Raw genomic sequence first — 23,783 nt, forward strand, 5'->3', positions numbered from 1 at the left:
TTCTCTATCATTTCCGACTGTGACAAACTAGAAATATGACTCCTGGCATTACATTAATTTATAAAATTATACTACAATTAACACTATCATAATCAACAGAAACTATGGGGTGGTTCATTTCTTTATAGGAAAGCAGGCAATGAATTCGGTTTTGAACTCATTTGAACCAAGGTGCCATTCTGAAGCCAGAAGAGTTAAATGCAAGCCTTGACCTTCCAATAAAATGCCAACATACACTATATTGTTATTTGTTTTTATAAAGTTCCCTTTATATCTTTCAGAGGGACTGTAGTACCCTTGGAGATGGGACAGAAAAACATAAGTCAAAAAAGGAGGCAGCCTACAGTAGGCACAGAGTAAGATGTCCAGAGAGAAAAGACCCTCTTAGGATCAGCAAATGAGGTTTCCATGCCTGGGTCATGTGAGCCTCACAGAGAAGAGCGGCTTCAGCAGGTCACTGAGACCGCACACAGTCATGGCAGAGAGGGAAGCTCTGAAAGAAGGGGATGGACATTGATAGCACTCATATCACAGGGTATCTAGCACCTCTGTGAGTGGAGGTGATACCTCTTGCTGGGAGAAAGTACTGTAAAGGAGCATGAAAAGATCTGGAATAAGTCCTGGGGGGAATTACTGATGTGAATAAAAGCTAAGCATTGGTGAGTTTCAACAGCATGACTTTGAAACAGTAATTACAGAAATTATTAGAAACATTGAGAAATTATAGAAATAGTAATGTTTCATGACTGATTCTGACAGTAATGAGTAGGATTAATTTGGGTGTGAAAGCAGAGAATTCAGATGTTGAGATTTTAGGTTACTGGTGACATCACTGTTGAAGTGGACAACTGGAGGGCCAACGCTGTGTGGGTGGCAAGTGAAGTCATAGACGACTGAGGACTGGACCGTGGAATCAGGAAGGCGAGGAGAGACTCCTGGCTGATGAGTAACAGAAATGTTCAGCCATGCTGATGGGTAAAGAAGCTGTGGTCAGGAGAGTGAGAGGGTGGTACCATGGAGGTGGTGGCAGAAGTGGTTTGGATGTAGTATTACAGCAGAGGAGTTTGGGATGAATGTGATTACAGGGTTGGAAAGGTCATCTGCTGAAGCCACTCTGGTGACTGTAGGAGCTGGAATGGAGCTGCACGCTATGAACTGGTGTTTGAGGGAGGTGGGAAAAGAGATCCAGACTTTGGAACACAGTTGAAAAAGAAATCTTATAGACACTGAAAGTAAAATATACATGGATAAGAGAAGCAGGAATCTGAGAAGAAAGATGTGGTTGGGGAGATCTGAGGAGGCAGACTTCGATTACTGGAGAAGCACTAAGAACGAGCCAGCCCAGGAGTTTCAAAGAGATCACAGAAATGAGGTGGTGCATGTGTCTGCCTGTGTCTGACTGACAGCTAGAGAAGGAGAGGTAAAAACAAAGATGGGTACATATACTACAAACATCCCAGACCTGATCCTCATGTAGAACTCACAGGGAACATTTAAGAACTTGGCTTTGTGCAAAGATAAAACCACTACCACCTCCAAAAACAACCCTGCTTCTCATCCCCATAATCAAAAGAACTGGAGTTTAGAAGATGGACACTCTCTGGAAGAAAATTTTTTAGGCTGTAAGCATTGTGAAGCCAAGGGCATGCTTTCTGACTTGAATATACCTCATGTCTTTGACACTTATTTTGAATCGATTTCAAGAATTCCTCAAGCATATCAAGCTTGGTCTTGCCATTTATAATAAATACAACCACATTTCACAGAGATGTAAACTATTCCTACAAAGGATGGATTTATCCAAATTTACAGATATTTTTCTTCTTATTCCACTACTATGCTGCTGCTGCTGTTGCTGCTAAGTTGCTTCAGTCGTGTCTGACTCTGTGCGACCCCATAGACGGCAGCCCACCAGGCTCCGCTGTCCCTGGGATTCTCCAGGCAAGAACACCGGAGTGGGTTGCCATTTCCTTCTCCAATGCATGAAAGTGAAAAGTGAAAGTGAAGTCGCTCAGTCGTGTCTGACTCTTAGTGAACCCATGGACTGCAGCCCACCAGGTTCCTCCGTCCATGGGATTTTCCAGGCAAGAGTACTGGAGTGGGGTGCCATTGCCTTCTCCGTTCCACTACTATAGATTATACTTAAAAATGCAAGTTTGACAATAGATCTGTGTTTTGTATCAAATAAAGTACATTGCATTCAATTATTCTGAAAAGTAGCAATGAGTTATATACAAAACTCAAATTGTATAGACAGCACACACATAAAGTGTGACAAGAATATTTGTACAGTAGTGTGTTGGCTATATAACACTTTTAAAAATAGTTCACAACACCAGTTATGAGGCAGACATTAGTACTGTCTCCTGAAGCTCTTATCAGTCCAGTGACTGTAACCACACTGGTGAAAAGTGAAAAGACTTGATCTTGGTTTTCTAATTTTATATCTGTGCTCATCACACTATATTCCACAACCTCTGAATGACATACCCTGAAGACATACCCTGTCTTATTTCAAGAAGGATTTAAAGTGGTTTACATCTATCCTTTCTCTTGTACTTAACAGAAAAATGTAGACTCCAGATTTTATTATGCAGATTCTGAATTATTATGCAGTTAACTGATTGTCTCAGAACATTTGTCAACGGGAGTTTTGAAAACCTAAAATCTAAAAATAAATTTTAATCCACCATTTGGTTATCCGTTCAGTCAGTTCAGTCGTTCAGTCGTGTCCGACTCTGTGTGATCCCATGGACTGCAGCACGTCAGGCTTCCCTGTCCATTACCAACTCCTGGAGCCTACTCAAACTCATATCCATCTCGTCAGTGATGCCATCCAACCATCTTATTCTCTGTTGTCCCCTTCTCTTCCCACCTTTGATCTTTCCCAGCATGAGGGTCTTTTCCAATGAGTCGGTTCTTTGCATTAGGTGGCCAAAGTATTGGAGTTTCAGGTTCAGCATCATAATGAATATTCAGAACTGATTTCCTTTAGGATGGACTGGTTGGGTCTCCTTGCAGTCCAAGGGACTCTCAGGAGTCTTCTCCAACACCACAGTTCAAAAGCATCATTGTAGTCCAACTCTCACATCCATCCAAGACTACTGGAAAAACCATAGCTCTGACCAGACAGACCTTCATTGGCAAAGTAATATCTCTGCTTTTTAATATGCTGTCTAGGTTGGTTATAGCTTTTCTTCCAAGGAGCAATCATCTTTTAATTTCATGCCTGCAGTCACCATCTACAGTGATTTTGGAGCCCCCCAAAATAAAGTCTCTCACTGTTTCCATTGTTTCCCCATCTATATGCCATGTTCTTAGTTTTCTGAATGTTGAATTTTAAGCCAACTTTTTCACTCTCCTCTTTCACTTTCATCAAGAGGCTCTTTAGTTCTTTTTTGCTTTCTGCCATAAGGGTGGTATCATCTGCATATCTGAGGTGACTGATATTTTTCCTGGCAATCTTGGTTCCAGCTTGTGCTTCATCCAGCCCAGCATTTTGCATGATGTACTCTGCATATAAGTTAAATAAGCAGGGTGACAATATACAGCCTTGACATACTTCTTTCCCTATTTGGAACCAGTCTGTTGTTCCATGTCCAGTTCTAACCCCCGCTTCTTGACCTGCACACAGATTTCTCAGGAAGCAGGTCAGGTGGTCTGGTATTCCCATCTCTTTAAGAATCTTTCAGTTTGTTGTGATGCACATAGTCAAAGGCTTTGGCGTATTCAATAAAGCAAAAGTAGATTTTTTCTGGAACTGGATACACAGCTGTTAAATATATTTTGAAATATGCTTGAATTCTGGATTTAAATAATCCAAGGGTAAAACTGGAACTCTGAGAATTGTAACTGAATTAAGTCAACTTCATTGTAAGGAAATAGAATCACTCACCTCACCAAAAGGAAAAACTATCATTTACTGTACACCAAGAAGTATGTTAACAGGTGCATAAAAAGATGTAGCTCTATGATCCAGCATTAAAAACGTTCTAAACTTCAGTTTACAGAGTCTGTAAATTCAGTCCTCAGCGTGTCAGCTGTGGCTGTGGGCTGTGCATATGGAGTATAATGAGAGGTTTCAGCCTCTCTACTCCCTCTCAGCATTCTGACGACCTACAACCTCTATTCTTCCTTCCTTTCACCTTTCTCCTCTTCAAGGACATTTTCTCCTTTTCCTCACATCTCTCCGCCATATTTAGTGACGGTGCAGGGAAAAACCACATGAAAACAAGGTCATGACAAGGTTCAAATGGCTAGAAAATGTTGCTATGTTTAAATTACATGACATAAACATAATACATGGTCAGAGTTGAAGAAAAAGACTTATTCAGTCCAGAAAGAGAAGATAACATTTTCATTGTTTTTCAGGAACCAAGCTGTTATCTATAGAATATCAAGAAAATGCAAACTGCTATGGAAATATCATCAAAAGCAATGAAAGTCTGAGAAACTCACAGCCAAGAGGAGACTAAGGAGACATGACAACTAAATATAATGAGGTGTCCTGAATGGAATCCTAGAACAAGACAAGGACATTAAGTAAACTAAAGAATTCTGAATAAGCATGGACTTTAGTTAATAATAATATATCAATAAAGGCACATCGTGACAAATATTAATTGTGACATAAGGTTGACATAAGGTGTTAACTACAGAGGAAAACTGAGTGTGGGGTATCCAGGAAACATCTGTACTGTCTTTGTAACTTTTCTTCAAGTCTAAAACTACTCTAAAATGCGAAGTTTATTAAAAAAAAAAAAGCACTATAGTAATTCAGCCTAGGCAGCCTGTTAAAACATTAGTTGTTAGACATCTGCTAGAAAATGCACTATTTAGTTCAAGAGCTCCCAGAAGTTTTGCAATGATGGGAAAAACCTGAAAAAAAGCTTTCTAGACAGAAAGGCACACTCCTTTAAAGGTTCAGGTCACTTGCAAGTAATGATACAATATTTTGTCAATAATTAAAATGCTATAAGTACATGTACAAGAATCTTTTTCAATAGCAACAGTTGTTCACAGTAACTTTCTCCTGAACTTTTACCCCCAGAAGGTTAGCATTCAGGAAGCTCAGCTGCTGTCTAACAAACTTAATTAATCAAAAAGTCATTTCCGAGCTGTAACTATGAGTAAAAGCGCTTCAAGTGTGCTAGCAAGCCTACAAGTTAATCAAAATGCTAATGCAGTACAAATTAAAGTTGTGATTAACATTTCACAGTAGCTGCTTAAGTGAATTGATCACACAAATGGGTTAAGCATTACTCATTTCCTACAGCCCCAACCGGGAAAAGGGTTGTTATGTGGGTATGAGAAGAAGAGCTGGGGGTAGAAGGATCCTTCATAATAGCATCCTAGCGTCAATAAACCAGTACCAAATTGTCATACAAAAGCTTACAGGTAGAGTCACCCAGGGGGAAATAGCCTTCCAAATTACATTATAGTCCTTGAAGGGAGATTGTCTGTAAATCCGCAAGAGTAAGTGAAGGTGTTTTACACCTCAAAATCCACACATTTGTGTTAGTTTTGGAAATGCTAAATGCTTTAGTTCTGTGTTGCATCTGCAGTGGGGAATGGTGCTTTGTTTTAGGTGGTGTGGCTTTCCTGGTGGCTCAGATGGTAAAGAATCTGCCTGCCATGCAGGAGAGATCCAGATTCGATCCCTGGGTCAGAAAGATTCCCTGGAGGAGGAAATGGCAACCCACTCCACTATTCTTGCCTGGAGAATTCCATGGACAGAGGAGCCTGGCAGGCTATAGTCCATGGGGTCACAAACAGTCAGACACCATTGAGTGACTCACACTTTCACTTCGGGTGTTCTATTGTTGAATGTGACTCTGATACAGGGTAAAATAAGCACTAGCTGGATGATGATTCTGCACCACAGTGTGGATCTTTGCATTTGAAAGAATAACCACTCAGGATTAAGTTCATTTAGAATTATTTGTTTTGAAATAGACATCCATTAATAAAACCTCATCAGGCCTTCTGTGGCAAGATATGAGCTCCTGGCAGTCTTGCCAGGAAAGCAGCCTGAATTAGACTTCCCTGTCTCTATGAATTTGATAAGGTCACATGAATGTTTACAACATACAGACATTTGTTGGTAGACAATTCAGACTTGGCAGATAATTTGAAAAACATTGTGAGAATCTGCACACAAGAAATCTCCCTTTTCAATCCTCTCCTAAGAAAGAACTAGAGAGGAAAAAGTGAAATATTTATTCATTATATTCACCCATGATATATTGAGATCTGTTATGTGCCAAGAATTATGCCCAGTCACCTTAACAGTCAGTGACATTATAAATAGTTATTGATAAGGTTCCAGCATATTTTGGATATGATACAAAATCCTCCAAATGTACACTTATAGTATTAATATTCCTTGAAACATACCCATAAAAGTATAAAAGATATATTTAAAACTTAATAGTGTAATTTTCATTTTCAGTTCAGTTCAGTTTAGGATCCTTCAAAGACTTGAGTTGCAGAAATTAACTCTTCATATATTATTAAATATGTATAATCCAATTTAGGAAGTCTAAAAATTATTTACTGATCATCACCTATCTTTTTCTCAAAATGATTTAAAGAAGTTTTCTGAAGTCTATTGTGCTGTACTGTCCACTTAAAGATAAGCTTTTCATTTGATCTAATAATCATCATAAGCATTTAAAAATGTGAAAGGAAGGATTCTATGAAGAATATACAGGAGAGTTAACCTATGATTTGCTACATCAAAATATTTCTTACAACTTTTGGATTAATGATTTGATGTAGTACTTCTTTGGTTAAGCTCGGTAACACTGGACTATTCACCACTAACTATATTTGACTCTGATTCTAGAACTTGTTCATTTAATTGACACAAACATTCAATACATTCACAGCCCACTGAGCCTGTGCTGAGTGCATCCATAGGTAAATACACTTCAAAGGTTACGTTAGCCTTGCTTCATGGCAGTTTTATCTCCTGGTATCATCAAATAGTCTAGCTTTTTAATCTACTACAAATGGGGATCATTTGTTAATGGGAAAATAGACCCAGCTATAGTTCTAATATCTCTCAGTTAAAATATTCAGGTCAATAAAAATATTCATATCATTGTATCTTCTTTTGCTTCCCTTATCCTATTCTTTTCTATTCTGACTCTAATGATGCATACATTCACATCTTAAGTTTACCAGTTAAAAGAGATTGAAGACGCAATCTGTTTTCAGAATAGCTGTGGGTTATAAAAATGTGATACTAGTTATTTGAAATTTAATGCACATTATCAGATATTGTTACAGAAGTCAACTTACTGTTCTGAAGTTTGGACTAAATAACAGCCCTATTAATAAACTTTCAGGGGTTCAGTTTCACAAATTTAAGGTTTTCTAAAAGAAGTAAAGCATACCAATTCACACATTTACCCCCTTTTTTCTGTTTATGCAACGTATTAAAGTATATGGTATATGAGTTACATGTTATCTCATGTGAAGGAGAAGAAAGGCTGGAAACTTACCTGTTCAAAAAAGCTTGGGCATTAAAGAAAAAGATGTAAAATGACAGCTCCTATATTAAAAATTAGATGCAAGAATTTACAAAACAATGGAAACTTACCCATCAGACCATAGCTCCCTAAATGTTTTCTTTCAGGCACTGAATCACCTATTAATAAGTCATTTTCAAAGCCAGTCTCCTGGTTTACTTTTTGCCAACTTCCATTAGTACAATGGAACATGATGAATTTAATCTATAAAAACATGTGCCTTGTTATACAGAGTACAGAACTTTATACTCTCCTCCAACAGTAAAGAGGAGATGTCTGTTACTGCTGAAGGGGATTGGTAGTTCTGTATCTTGGGACAAGGAATCCCTGAGATTGCCTGTTGCTTCTAGACATTTGAACTTTTTCAAAAAGAACCAGGTGCATGGACAAAAGCTGCCTCCAGGGAAGAAGAGGTGGTTACCCTGAGAGAAGCCAAGAAGCTCATCTAAGCAGAGAAAGCAAGCCTTAGAGAAGAAAAGAGGAACATAAAATGCTCGTATATGTGTTAGAATAGTCAGTCTAAGCACAGTCATTTCACAGTGTGTATCACTAGGAGTATCTTTATTATGGCATTCCCTTTTCTTCTTGTGGTTGTATCAGCAACCTGATCTTTCCCTCATTGCTTCCAATTATTGTAATTTTTGGTGGAGAACCTGAGGAATCAAATGGCTAATTTATTGGGCAACCAAGAAAAATATAAAAACTTTGGGAAGGATCATAAGCTGTTGAAACAAAAAACATATTGACTGGCAAACAGTATATCAATTGGACATTTCAGATAATATAATAAAGTAATTACAAACATCAGTCATATTAAGAAGTCCCTCTTAGAAACTGGTTAAAGCAATTATAGGCAGACTGTTGAAAGGGAACTAGAGTAATTAAAGGGAGGAGATTTGAGTATACTCCGAAAAGAATGGATTAGTTAAAAAATATTATGCATGTTCTAGTGGGAATTCTTGGTCTAAAAAGAAAAGTAGAAATTCCTGTGAAGTTCTCATATCTAAAATAAATCCAGACTAGACCAAGAGTACAATTCTTAGATCTATCTTTATAGGACAAAGGGAATCCAATAAGATAAAGTTTTATTATATAGATAACCTATGCTGAAAACTGTTTTTCTAATATGATCTTGGGAAGGTTATTTAGTCTTAATCTGTAAAATGAAGATAATGTATTATTTCATTGGACTATTACAGCAAATAAGTCTATGCAATCAAAGTAGAACAGAGCCTGCTACAAAGAAAATTCTCAACAAGCATTCACCAGCAACACTGTTAATGATAGCCTGCCTTAGGGACCATCATTAAATAGCAATTTTTTGGTGTGGGGGTGCAGGGATAATATGCAGTTCTCCAAATATTCTGGTTGAACTTAGTATTTAACACATTAATTCCAATTTCAATTTGGAAGTATAGGTTTCCAGAGATCTTTCTAATCAATCTACACTGTCATATTTCTGCTTGTGTGTGTGTGTTCTCCTTTCATGAGATGTATCTTGTAGTGGTTAAGAGTATCATTGCTAAAGTGAGTGAAAGTCGCTCAGTCACGTCCAGGTCTTTGCGACCTCATGGACTACACAGTCCATGGAATTCTCCAGGCCAGAATAGTGGAGTGGGTAGTCTTTCCCTTCTCCAGGGGATCTTCCCAACCCAGGGATTGAACCCAGGTCTCCCGCATTGCAGGTGGATTCTTTACCAGCTGAGCCACAAGGGAAGCCCAAGAATACTGGAGTGGGTCGCCTATCCCTTCTCCAGCAGATCTTCCCGACCCAGGAAGCAAACCGGGGTCTCCTGCATTGCACGTGGATTCTTTTACCAACTGAGCTATCAGGGAAGCCCATTATTGCTAAAGTCCTTTAAAATAAATCTTAAAATGCACACAGATATTTTGATCTATTAAACTTAAGCTGCAGGGTAGATAGCATTGGCTGAAGGGTAAATTTGGCCTCTCTTTATCTGAAAGCAACTTTTCCACATTCACCCAGCAAACTGATGGCACAATTACACTCTGAATCACACATTTTGGTCCTCAGCTCACTTAGCTCCTCGAGCCAGGCTTTCCCTTTTTCCCTTAAACATCTGAAAGTGTCCAATTACTGGTAAGTTTTGCTATAAATACTATACAAGAGGTAGTGGGAGTGGCTATGATAAATCATGTACTCTGATACTATTTGGCTCAGTATTGTATTTAATTACTTTTCATTGAAATGAAGATGATTTTAATGTGAAGACTTATGGCACTTCTTAGAAAAGATCACAGCTATTAGAGCAGGATTTAAAGTCCTGGTATCTCCATTTGGTTTCAGCATGGACTGCCTCAACAGATCACCTTTTAGCTAAATTATTTAACTTATTTGAAAACCAGTTTCTTTTTTCCCTTGATAAAAGAAAAAACAAACAAAAACAGTATGGCGTTAATCAAGACACCTGAAACCTTTCAACAGTTCTGACTTGGTCATCAACTCTGAAAAATTTAGGCAGGTCACTTTAATTTTTGATATTTAATTTTCCTATAAAAGCTAACATTAAGTTTTTCCTGGGTATATGTGGCACACAAAGTATGTCACATCATTTACTACATTTTATAAATATATTTTAGAGTTAATGTAATCAAGGAGAGGATCTCAAAGACTACTGGCAAGAATAATTTTATAATTGCTCAATTTATAAACTAGCATATTTTAAGCAGGTTTAAAAATTGAGATATGTACATAAAGTTTTACTCATTTTTGTTGAGTGGGATGAAAAATTTTTTTTTTTTTTTTAAAGAGGAAAGTCAAAAGAACCTTTATTGTAGCCCAGAATGAAAAAAAACAAAGAAATTACACCCAGGGACCAAATCCAGCCCACTGCCTGTTTTTTAAAACCCCAAAACTAAGAATGGTTTTTTACATTTTTAAATGGTTGAGGGAAATCTAAAGGATAGTATTTCTTCACATGTGAAAATCATATGAAATTCAAATTTCAATGTTCACAAATAGGATGTTATTACTGAAATGCTATTAACAGTAAAATATTAAAAGGAACCATGACAAAACCACCTTAAACCAAAAAATGACCTTGATACATAATTTCAAATGGGTACAAGAAGCAAAGGCAGGTTGTATTGTGGGTTCTGACTTCAAGCCAGAGCGAACATGACTATAACAACTATGTCTTTCTTTGTAAAAGATTCCCCAGGACACGGTAGTTAAGACTACAGTTTTCATAACCTAAATGATAGCTCATGTAAAAGGTATATTTCTATAAATTAAAGGGAATAACAGAATTTAGAGTTAATTGACTATGAAAAAGCAAGGAAGTAAAAGTACTACTAAGAATGAGAAGACTAAGACAGACTTAGTTCCTTGAGTCCTCAAATCATTGTTCATTTTATAAATATTAACTAATGTCCCACTTTCGTAAGATTTTATTTTTTATTTAGACAGCAGGAATTCAGTGACTTGCCTAAGGCCTTTATACCAAAACAGGAACAGAGCTGAATTTATAGTAAGATGGTGGTACCAAGTCCCATACTCAGAACACAAGGTCATGCTGATGTCCCATGAGGGCAGTATAATTTTCAATCAGCCACCAGGGCTTCAGGTTGGAAAACTGCCTGAATCAATGCTTTCCAGGCCAATGGTATCAATGTAGCAAATGAGGACAATAGTATACAATAATGAAAACTGTCACTCTGTCATGGAAAATTATCAAGTCATGACTTACCCTCAAATTTTCCATTAGCAACCCTAATATTTCCTCTTCCTGGCTTGTTTACTTTTATCATACTCTTACAAAAAAATTGTAGGAATGAGAGGATTTAGTATATGAAGCTGGTTGCCATTTCTTTACAATTAATTTTCATTTTAGGTGGCTTCCAAAAAGCCAAATCTACATTTATAAACATAACTAAATGTAAGTGAAAGTCGCTCAGTCATGTCTGACTCTTTGTGACTCCATGGACTATACAGTCCTTGGAATTCTCTAGGCCAGAATACTGGAGTGGGTAGCCTTTCCCTTTTCCAGGGGATCTTTCCAACCCAGGGATCAAACCCAGGTCTCCCACACTGTAGGCAGATTCTTTACCAGCTGAGCTACAAGGAAAGCCCATAAACATAACTAATGCTTGTAATTTATACTAACGGAAAATTGCACACATAATGCCCAACAATGGGAATTAATTAAACAAACTGTGACCTTCTTATGAAAAAATATAATGTGGCCATTAGAAATTATACTTGAGAAGAATACTTGACGTTGTAAACTACCTTTTTAAAGGTTAGAAAATAACATAATAAAAATTTGCAAAGGAAGAAAGAGAGTAAACGCACAAAGAAAAAGAGAGCCTCTGAGCCTCCAAAGACCAAAAAAGAACTATACACAGCTATTTACTCTAGTTAGTAAACTTGTTTTTTGGCAGGAGTAAGGGATGCTGAAGCTGAAACTCCAGTACTCTGGCCACCTCATGCTAATAGTTGACTCATTGGAAAAGACTCTGATGCTGGGAGGGATTGGGGGCAGGAGGAAAAGGGGACGACAGAGGATGAGATGGCTGGATGGCATCACCGACTCGATGGACATGAGTCTGAGTGAACTCCGGGAGTTGGTGATGCACAGGGAGGCCTGGTGTGCTGCAATTCATGGGGTCGCAAAGAGTCGGACACGACTGAGCAACTGAAGTGAACTGAACTGAAGGGTTTAGTCATTCTAAAGCTATATCAGGAGTAGGCTAGGATGGAGGAATTAAGTACACAAATTTTGACTAGTGAGAGCCAAGTTTCTCATGGGTAAAGAAAAGAATTACAATTTTTTAAAAGGGAAAGACTAAAATGAACTCTTGGTATTAAACTGGAATTGGAGGTATTGGAATGAACTCATGGTTTTATGAATACAAATGTTTTCTACACATCCAAACATGCACACACACACACGTAGATAAACAAACAGATACAGATGTCTATGTATACATACTTACATTTCCTAGCTTTACCCACTGAGGAGGCTTAGAGGTAACAACACCCAGGTAGCAATGACGTCAATGAGCATCTCTAAAATCACTCTCTAACTACTTGTGAGCCTATACTTATATAAATATGTAAAGTAAATAAATAAATGGAGGAGAATGGAAATTCTGGGAATGACAGAAAAAGATCACAGTAGTAACTGTTTCAGGAGACAGCCTCCAATGAATGATGAAAATAATGTAGGAAAATTTGATGAGAAACAGGATAACTGCATAATCTCAAAGTTTCTTACCACAACATATTAGTTACAAAAGGAAAAAAAAAAGTAACTTTACAGTGGAGAAGCCTGGCAGATGCTACCTCAAGTGTACAAAGTCAATATCTCTGGTAATAACACATCCATGTCACAAGCCTCTTGATATGATATACCAAGAGGACAAAACATCACTTCTATGGCATTCTTAGCCAGTAGTATGTAACTTCAATGTGATTATGAGGCAATATCAGGCAAGCCCAAACTGAGGGACAGCTCTGTAAGACACCTGGCCAGTGCCCCTCACACGTGCCAATGTCCTGAACGTCAAGGAGACTGAAGGGGACGTGACAACTGAGTGCTCTGTGGGATCCTGGACTGGATCCTGGAACAGAGAAAGGTATTAGTGGGATAAAATCCAAATGGACAGAATTGGAATGAGGTCTGTAGATTAGTTACCAGGATCAGCACTGAGGCAAGATGCTAACATTAGGGGAAGCCCAGTGCAAGACACATGGGAATTTTATTGTACTATGTTTTACAAACTTTTAATGTCTGAAGTTACTTCAAAATGAAAAAAAATTAAAAAACATTTTTTGAATTAAAAAATTTTTAATTCATCAACCAAAAAGAGTCTCATATTCACAGGGGTAAAGATATAACTACCATGAATGACTTTAAATTTAATACATTGCTTTTCCAAATTTTCTACAGTGACATGTATTACTTTTATAGTTAAGACCTAGTTCTCTTTAGATGTTGTTTAGATGGAGCAAAAAATTTTTAAGAAGTATAAATATCCAAGAAATAGTATATAAGAATATTTAAGTAGAGGTTAAAAGTACCTGACTGAATCTTTTCCTTAGAGTAAATTTAGAAATAGACTCCTTGTAAAATCACTAATTTCTATTATTTACAGCTTTTGAATCATTATTGACTGAGTGATGAAAAAGAAACTATGAATGAGTTGATATATATTATAACTTTTATATATGATGTAAATACGTACACCTGTAAGTATAAGTACAAAAATTTAATTTCTCCTGTAATGTCTCTCCAACCCTTCCTGACCCTGAGTTCATTAATAGGTCAGCCTTTGAGGAGGAGAAAAAATGGCTACAGGAAACACAAATGAGTATTGGTGGCCACAGCTAAAACTTTAGGAGCTTTAACCTTCATTGATAAAGTGTGACTAATAAAGAGTGGCAAATCATCTTCCTAGAGAGATAAACCATATGTTAGCTACAAAAAAATGGTTAAAAAATTTACTTGTGTATTATAGCCTTATATCCCTTCTAATTCCTGATAGTTTGTGAATATTATATGAAACAGCTCTATTCTTTTAAATAATAAGATTAAGTTTTTTTTCTCCCAATAATAAAATTGTTAAAAGCTCATTTGAAAACATACAAACATTTTAAAAGAGCATAGAAAATAAATTAAAAATTACCTCAAATGCTGTGACAGAGATGGCTACTGTTAATCTTTTGGTAGATACTATTCTGGATCTTCTGTCATTAGATACATATATTCACATATTTATGTAGATATTCTAGACAGATACAGAATTAATAAGAGGAACCGTAATATTCTGCAGTGTTCTATAACCTGAAAGATGCCTAGGTTATCTTTTAAGTCTTTAATTTTGTAAATGGCTATACATAAATCTAGGACTTCCCTGGTGGCTCAGATGGTAAAGCGTCTGCCTACAATGTGGGAAACCTGGGTTTGATCCGTGAATTGGGAAAATCCTCTGGAGAAGGAAATGGCAACCCACTCCAGTATTCTTGCCTGGAAAATCCCATGGATGGAGGAGCATGGTAGGCTACAGTCCATGGGGTGGCAAAGAGTCAGATACAACTGAGCGACTTCACTCACTCATACATACATCTTCAGATTCATTTACTCCACCTTTAAAAACACCATGTGAAAGTCAAAGTGTTACTTGCTCAGTTGTGTATGACTCTTTGCAATCTCATGGACTGACTGTAGCCCACCAGGCTTCTCTTTCCATGGAATTCTCCAGGCGAGAATACTGGAGTGGGTAGCTGTTCCCTTCTCTAGGGGATCTTCTGGACTCAGGGATAGAACCCAGTTCTCCCCCATTGTAGGCAGATTCTTAACCATCTGATGAATCACTAGGATAGCCCCAAGAATACTGGAGTGGGTTGCCATTCCCTTCTCCAGGAGATCTTCCCAACCCAGGGATCAAACCTAATTTTCCTGCATTTCAGACAGGCAGATTCTTCACCATCTGAGCCACCAGAGAAGTCCTAAAAACAGCATAAGTCTCTTGAAAACCTTAAAACTTGTTTTTGCTATAGAAATGTCCCAAAAGGCATAAAGTAGAAAATCAAAGTCTCTTATAAGCTCAATCCTTCAAGTGTGCATCTCCCACCCTGCTCTTCTCACAGTTATCTCCCAGGAAATGGCAACTCCAGCCTTCTAGTGGCGCTGGGGAAAAGCTCTGGAATCATCTTTGGCTTCATGCTTTGCCTAAAAACCCTTGTTCAATTCATTAACAGATTCTCCTTAAAAAATATACAGGATCCAACTACTTTTCACCAGTCTTTCCCACACCAACTTGGTCCAGCCACCATCATTTCTTGCCTAGCCTTATAGCTTGATTTAAGCTGTAAAGTTCATAGATAACGATTTCAGATTCTGCATGGCAACTAACTAAGGAATATCACATGTCAAGGTTTTGTACAGTATCAGAGAATATCTACACTTTTCTGAAAAGGCTATACAAATACTCTCTTCTTTAAACTACATATCTGTCTGAGGCTGGATTTCCTCCAGATACTTCAATTAAAATATCATATTGTAACAGACTGCTTGTAAAAGATGATAAATGAATTGAGTTGACTTCTGGTAAATGAGATATGAAAGATATTTGCAAAAATGTAAAACACTATTACACTTCTCATTGTTTTCAAAAATAGCTATTTCTTATGAAAAATCATTAACATATCATGGGCTTACAACTGTTATTTTCAAATGACGTAATATTTGAGAATTTATGTTTGAATTAATATGGCAAATATTCATAGATATCAATACAACCACCATAACCATTAGTGAACCACGACTCTACAGCTTCTCTCTCATTCAGAGTAAAACCAAAATCCCTACGATGGTTTACAAACTCCCTACATGACCTGACCCCATTTTCTCTATAGTGTCCATTCCCACCCTCTCGGATCTCATTTCAAACCACTCCTTTTCAACTTTTTCACAATGGCCTTCTTCATTTTTCTTGAATATACTTGAATTCTGGCACTAGGTCTTCTTAGTGTTTAGAATCTATTCTGAGTAGATAACCCATGGCTCACCCCCTTCCCTTTCTTTCTTAAATGACTTCATAGGCAAAATGGCACCCTCCATCTTACTCCATATTTCCTTTATTATACTTTATTACTATTTTAACATAGCAGTGATTGCCACTTGACTTATATTTTTAATTGTCTGTCTTTTACGTCTCCAGTGAAAGCCCATTACAGCAGGGTCTCTTCTGTCCTGTTCACTGCTGTATGCTCAGAACCTAGAAAAATACCTGGTACTCAGTTTACCTTCAATAAATTTCGATGGAATGGATGGCTGAAACTGTCACCTTATTGCATTTACATTTTCTTTTCCTTCAAAAATTCCTGATTTGATTCACTAGGTTTTTCTCAATAATGCTACAATAAAAGTGTTTAAACGCAAGCATATTTTCTTCTACAACAGGGGAAAAAAAAAGAAAAAACCCAGAAAGAACTGGAGAAAATGTAGATAATTAGAAAGGACTTTCATACCTGGCATACTCGGAGAGCTTGGTCCAACACTGTCTTGGTATCAGTGTCATAATCTGGGCAGGGCAGCATGGTTCGGCTGAGATGTGCCTGCAGTAGGAGATGTGCTTTGGTGTGAGGGCTGTCAAATGAATGAGGATTCGATTCCAAGGGAAGACATTTTGCCAGTTCACTATTCATATGATCTTCATTGTGTCTTACTGGCAAATCGGTATATTCTTCTGCATCCTGAAAAAACATACAAATTCACAGAGATACATAATGTACTGGATCAAAAGTATAATAGTTACTGTACTTAGCTTTAACTACTAACATTTAAAATAATGCTTTAGAAAAACCTTTAAGATAACCATATCCTTTAAAATTCTGCTTTGTTCAATACTACTACTAATATTCAGGCTTCCTTAGTAGCTCAGACGGTAAAGCATCTGACTGCAATGCAGGTGACCTGGGTTCGATCCCTGGGTCGGGAAGATCCCCTGGAGAAAGAAATGGCAACCCATTCCAGTATCCTTGCCTGGAAAATCCCATGGACAGAAGAGCCTGGCGGGCTGTACAGTCCATGGGGTCACAAAGACTTGGACATGACTGAGTAACTAACACACACACTCTATTAATATTAAGCAAAAGCTAGTAATTTATAATATATCTGAAACTCATGTATGATCTTATTTATACAGTCAACAAAAGTAATACAGATTCTGCTGCTGCTGTGTCACTTCAGTCGTGTCCAACTCTGTGCGACCCCATAGACGGCAGCCCACCAGGCTCCACCATCCCTGGGATTCTCCAAGCAAGAACATTGGAGTGGGTTGCCATTTCCTTCTCTCCAGTGCATGAAAGTGAAAAGTGAAAGGGAAGTTGCTCAGTCGTGTGCGACTCCTAGCGACCCCATGGACTGCAGCCTACCAGGCTCCTCCATCCACGGGATTTTCCAGGCAAGAGTACTGGAGTGGGTTGTAGTGAGCATCAAACATCATGCTTGACAGTGGGCCCACGGCAGTAAATCAGCAACTGAGAGTTCATCAGGAAAAAACAAGTCCTACAAAGTGGAAATTAATGCTATGATATGGTAAGTACAGAGTATTAAAGGGATAGTCAGTTTGGGGACTTAGGATGAGTGGAAGAAATAGGCAGGGCTGGGAGAAAGGTGGATGAGGATAGGATTGGTGAGGTAAGAAAATGGTGAAGACCAGGATCATTAACTTAAGACTTAACTATGATAGATTAGGTTAAAATAAAATTGTTCACATTTGGCGGTTTCCAGTTCCACATGCAAGGAGCATAGAAGCCATCACTCCATTGTAACAAGTAAAAAGCTGAACAGGCTGACATTTTGCTATACAGCAGAAACTAACACAACACTATATATCAATTATATATCAATTAAAAAAAAAGAGCAGAAGAGGTTGAAAAAACCAACAACATATGGTCTTGGATCCATATGAGAAGGGAGGACACAGGACAAACTGCTGCCCCCAAGGCTGGAAAATGCAGGGAGTCATGGCTAAGAGGAGCAGAGACTCATAGGCAGAAAATGTCACAGGAATATGTGAAGGTAAGAAAACCTGAACTGTAACTGATGAATTATGGGAGATTCAGTGTGGGCAACTCCAAGAGCTAAAAGCTCCATGGGGACTAAGTTGTAGGGGCCTCACAATACTATGAGATTTACCTTCAGGAGCCCAGCCAGATTCCTATAGTCAATACCAGAGAAAAATCCCCTTGGACTTCTGGCAGGGGGAGGGGAAAAGAACCATTCTGAAATACACCATAGCACTCTGTCCTTCTTAGCAAGGCCAGCTCTCAGGAGAACTAGTTAACTGGAGCCTAACCCGCTGGGATATTATCAAAACCTATCTGACCTGGATAAGGGAAATACCCAACTGTAACCAGTTCCAGCTTTGCACATGGAAGAATGGAATATCCCACTTTAGCCCAAGCTAGCCATCTTATCCCACCAAAGGTGGGAAGGTAGAAAAACACTGAGAAACAGATGTGAAATTCACAGAGTCACAAAAATATGGGGCCTGATCCCTGGACCAGAGGATATTCCCCCTACACCTCTGTGCCCCACCTCACTGCATTACAAAAGGCCTATTTACTGCAGCTTTTTTTACCCAATACACTATGTCCAGCTATCAAGAAAAAAGGTATACCAAAAGGCTAAAAACACAGTTTGAAGAAATAGAGCCATCATCAGAACCAGACATGGCAGGGATGTTAGAATTATAAGAGCAGGAATTTAAAACAACTATGATATATAACTGGAGAAGGAGATGGCACCCCACTCCAGTACTCGTGCCTGGAAAATCCCATGGACAGAGGAGCCTGGTAGGCTGCAGTCCATGGGGTCGCAAAGATTCCGACACGTCTGAGTGACTTCACTTTCACTTTTCACTTTCATGCATTGGAGAAGGAAATGGCAACCCACTCCGGTGTTCTTGCCTGGAGAATCCCAGGGACGGGGGAGCCTGGTGGCCTGCCGTCTATGGGATCGCACAGAGTCAGACATGACTGAAGCAACTTAACAACAACAACAACAATGATTTATAATGATTTATATGCTAAGAGGTCCGACAGATAAAATAGACAGCCTGTAAAAAAAGATAAGGGCTTCCCTGGTGGCTCAGTGGTAAAGAGCCTGCCTGCAATGCAGGAGATGTGGGTTTGATCCCTGGGTCAGGAAGATCCCCTGGAGAAGGAAACCCACTCTAGTATTCTTGCCTGGGAAATCCCATGGACAGAGGAGCCTGGCAGGCTATAGTCCATGGGGCTGCAAAGAGTTGGATGTGACTAAGCACACAAGAATAGATGAACAATAGAAGTGGAGAGATGGAAATCCTAGAAAAGAGCCAAAGAGAAAAGCTAAAGACAAAAACACTAAGAGAAATGAAGAATGCTTTTGGTGAATTTATTGGTAGACTGGACATGGCTGAGCAAAGAATTTTTGAGCTAGAGGATATAACAATCTTATCTCTGAAAACTGAAAAGCAAAGAGAACAAAGACTGAAAGAGACACAAGATGATATCCAAGGACTGTGGGACAATGACAAAAGATGTAACATATATATAATGGGAATACCAGAAGGAGGAGAGAAAGTAAGAGAAGAAACAGCTGAAACAATAATGATCGAAAATCCTTCCCCCTACCCATTAATGTCAGACAGGGGGAAAAAAAAAATCATGTTACCTATAAAGGAACAAAGGTAAATGTTACTTCTGAATTACTCACCTCAGAAACCATGCAAACAAGAGGAGAGTGGCATGAAATATTTAAAGTGTTGAGAAAAAAATTCCACCAACCTAGAGGTTCTATACCCTGTGAAATTATCCCTCAAAAGGGATAGAGAAATACAACTTTCTCAGACAAATAAATACTGAATTAATTTGCTGGCAACAGACTGGTAGAATGGCCTTGCAAGAAATATAAGTTCTCTGCAGAGGAAGAAAATAATATAGGTCCAAAATTTGGCATTGTATAAAGAAAAGAACACTGATCCAACAGACAACACTTAGTTCAAAATAATAACAATGTATTCAATCATGTATGCTTATGCATGTCTTATGCTTATGTATATGACTTGTATATAAGTGACATGAACAGCAGCAATGAAACAAGAAATGGAAGGAATTATGACTACTTTGCTATTATATTTACATTACCCGCTAGTGTATACTGCTACTTGAAAGTGGAATTCAATTATTTGTAAATGTACATTGTAAACTCAAGGGTAACCACTAAAAAAAGCCAAACCCACCCCCTCCACTATATATATATATATGCTAAGTCGCTTCAGTCGTGTCTGACTCTGTGCAACCCCACAGACGGCAGCCCACCAGGCTCCCCAGTCCCTGGGATTCTCCAGGCAACATCACTGGAGTGGGTTGCCATTTCCTTCTCCAATGCATGAAAGTGAAAAGTGAAAGTGAAGTCGCTCAGTCGTGTCTAACTCTTAGCGACTCCGTGGATTGCAGCCTACCAGGCTCCTTCGTCCATGGGATTTTCCAGGCAAGATATATATATAACTGATATGCTAAGAGAGTAGAAAATGAAATCATATAAAATGCTCAAATAAGACAACAAAAGGCAAAAACAGGGACATACAACAAGGGCAACAATAGAAAACAGTAACAAATATTTGTTGAATATCCACCTTATGACGGAGACAGACACTATTCAGCCACATAAATGCAACTGTGATATGATGATAAATTCCATGAAGAAGAAATATGTAAAAGGGCATGAGAATTTAGCAAAGATATCTGACCAAGTTAGGACGGTCATAAAGGTTTCTTGAAGGAAAAGGCAAATAGGCTGATACCGAAGACGAGCAGATGGTACCTAGATGAACAGAGACGTGAATAGTGTTCCTGGAACCAGGATATTTAATAGAAATATTAAAATAATCATGACATTTTCTCATGAATTATGTCTCTTGTCTTACTTTGTTTTTTAAGTCAAAAATATCACAGCTGCTTTACACTATTTTGAACATTGTCTTCACCAGTTTGTGCTGCTTTATGTAAGAAGTATATACTGACATGTTAGCAGTTAATAATGTTTTGCCTCTATGAGTCATCTTGGATTTCTTTTTATATGTCATTTCAACTCTTTCCTATTCTCTCTGAAGTCATCTGCCAAAGAAGGACCAGTTATACATGGCAAGGCTATTCTTTTTGATTTTAGGTGAATTTCAGGGCTGATACATTGACACCTGATGACTGACATATCTCAACTTAGTATCTGGGCTCTATTCAAATTCCCATCAATGCCTGTCCATCTCAGCCTTGCCAAATGGCTTAAGGAAAATGCAACAGCAGATAAGGAAGAAGATGGTTCAGAAATCTAAAACATGACCTTTTATTTCAAAAAAAATGAAGTGATATCAGTGAAAACAATTTATATAAATAATTATTTTAAGTGCAGAATAAAGTACTGCTATTCAGAGAAGAGGGCTGAAGTGAATTGGATGTGTTGGAAAGTTTCCTAAAAGAGATAGTGTTTGTTCGAGGCTTAGAATAATTTGCAGAAGAGGAGAGAGGGAGAGAGATTCCTTGCATTCCAGGCGCAGAAAATAATACGAGCAGATCCATAAAAACAGATAAGGAGGGGTCTATGGTTTGAGCCCCAGGGATGAGGAGAATGATGATGCTATTAATAACAGACAGGCTGGGAACACTCAGTGAGCAGGAGCTTTCTGTTAAGCGTGCAAAATACACTTAAAGAAAGGACTACAATCCAGATAGTTGGGTGGAGGTGGAAGGAGAAGAAATCAGCTTTAAATCTGTTTCACAATTTAAAATTTATTTATATTTAGATTTCTTCATACTGTTCAAAAAATACAACCACCTCTGATTCACTGGCATCACCGACTCAATGGACATGAGTTTAAGCAAGCTCTGGGAGATGGTGAAGGACAGGGAAGCCTGCCATGCTGCAGTCCATGGGGTCACAGAGTCAGACATGACTGAGCGGCTGAACAACAACAACTGATCTTTTACCAAAAGAAAATTGAATAACTATTTTAATACTGACAACTATATTGGTCCTCCAGGTTTCAGATATGTAGGAAACAGGTTTAGACTTATAAATTACATGAAAGTAAGGATTTGGCTAAAAGCACTAATTAATGGTATTATCTAAGTAATCTACTTCCTTCTGTACAATCTTGTTCACATTTTATTATATACATTACACACCCCTCTTCCCCACACTCTGTGTGTGTGAGAGAGAGAGGGAGAGAGACAGAGAGAGAGAAAGGGAGAGAAACAGATAGATTAGATATCAATTGATTGATTAGCAGGCAACAATATAAACTAGGCATTTCCCAGTCTTAGTTCGCAAATACTTCTGAGAGTGTGACGTATGATTCTAGTATCCAAAGATGCACATTTTTTCATAAAGCTTGACTTCCAAATGCAAGCAACTACTTCATTTGGTGCTAAAGAAACAATGATCTGCTCTAATACTAGAGGGAAAACCAGTGGTGTCGAAGTCACTGAGAATTAGCATATCTGAGCAAGACTGACTACTCAAAATTATGCTTATTCTACTTTTAGGGTTATTTTCAGTAAACTTTTATCATTAGTGCTTCTTAATGTATTTGCTTACTTTAGAATCTAAAGTAAGATGTGACTCCACTGTTCTCCAAATCATGCCAATTCTGCTTGAATTACCCCGATTTATTGCTGTAATCTCCTGCTTCACCAGGACTGTGAATTTGCTCACTGCCAGCAGTATCAGTATCAGATGAGTCTGCTAACAGCTGAGTACATTTTAGGTTGGAAAAAATGCTCTGCAGTGGAGAGATCTTTCTAGGTTGATTAGGGGAGCAATCAAATCTTTAATGTAGATTACTCAGACAGTGATCTTACTGAAAAATTTAATTCAGTGATGGCTTTTCTTGGTGCATAAAAGCAATCGAAGAGTTCCTTTGTTAATTAAGGGGTCCTTAATTTCTTTGCAAAATCTATACACTTTAATAATAAAAATTAAAAATACTTTAATAAACACAATGCACAATGTCTTAGTCATTTGTTTACCAAATATTTATTTAGCATATATTATTGCTGGGTACCAAATGGTGGGAAAAAAAAAAGACATGATTGATCCCCTACTCTCATTAAGCTTCATAGTTAAATGGGGGAGCTAAACCTTAATCAAAATTGCCCATGAATAAATGTAAAATGACAACTGGACAAGTAAGGGAGGGGTACAAATAATAACTGTAGGTCAGAGGGAATGTATCTTTGAGGAGGTTATGACTGAGCTGAAAGACAGTAAAAAGAAAAATTTTTTAAGGTAAAAAAGGGAAAGTGATAGGATAAGGTTCAAACTTGAGTTCAAAAAGAGGGGCACAGCCTCTTACTACAGGAAAACACTTAAGAATACTTGCACGGATTTGATTACTTAATATTATTCTTTTAATTACTAGGGCTTCCCCAGTAGCTCAGTGGTAAAGAAACTGCCTGCCAATGTAGGAGACGCAGGTTTGACGCAGGTTCCCTGGGTCAGGAAGATCCCCTGGAGGAGGGAACGGCAACTCACTCTTGTTTGGGAAATCCCATGGTCAAAGAAGTCTGGTGGGCTACAGTCCACGGGGTTGCAAAGCCAACTTTGTAGCTGTGGGCTTCCCTGGTTGCTCAGCTAGTGATGAATCCGCCTGCATTGCAGGAGATCCTGGTTCAATTCCTGGGTCGGGAAGGTCCACTGGAGAAGGGATAGGTTACCCACTCCAGAATTTTGGGGC

General features: G+C 38.2%; 1 protein-coding gene across 2 annotated transcripts in view; it reads right to left on the reverse strand.

The window, feature by feature from the left end:
* Positions 1-23,783, reverse strand: part of ASCC3 (activating signal cointegrator 1 complex subunit 3) — a 341,661-nt gene that overhangs the window by 16,354 nt on the left and 301,524 nt on the right. For both annotated transcript variants that reach the window (XR_824792.1, XM_010834747.1), the window contains exon 37: positions 16,534-16,758. Coding sequence is in view for 1 of the 2 variants with exons in the window: in XM_010834747.1 (XP_010833049.1) it covers positions 16,534-16,758 (225 nt within the window). In the remaining variant the exon portion in view is untranslated. The remainder of the gene's footprint in view (positions 1-16,533; positions 16,759-23,783) is intronic.

This window comes from Bison bison, unplaced genomic scaffold, assembly GCF_000754665.1.
Source record: "Bison bison bison isolate TAMUID 2011002044 unplaced genomic scaffold, Bison_UMD1.0 scf7180017864035, whole genome shotgun sequence".
NCBI classification, from domain to species: Eukaryota; Metazoa; Chordata; class Mammalia; order Artiodactyla; family Bovidae; genus Bison; species Bison bison.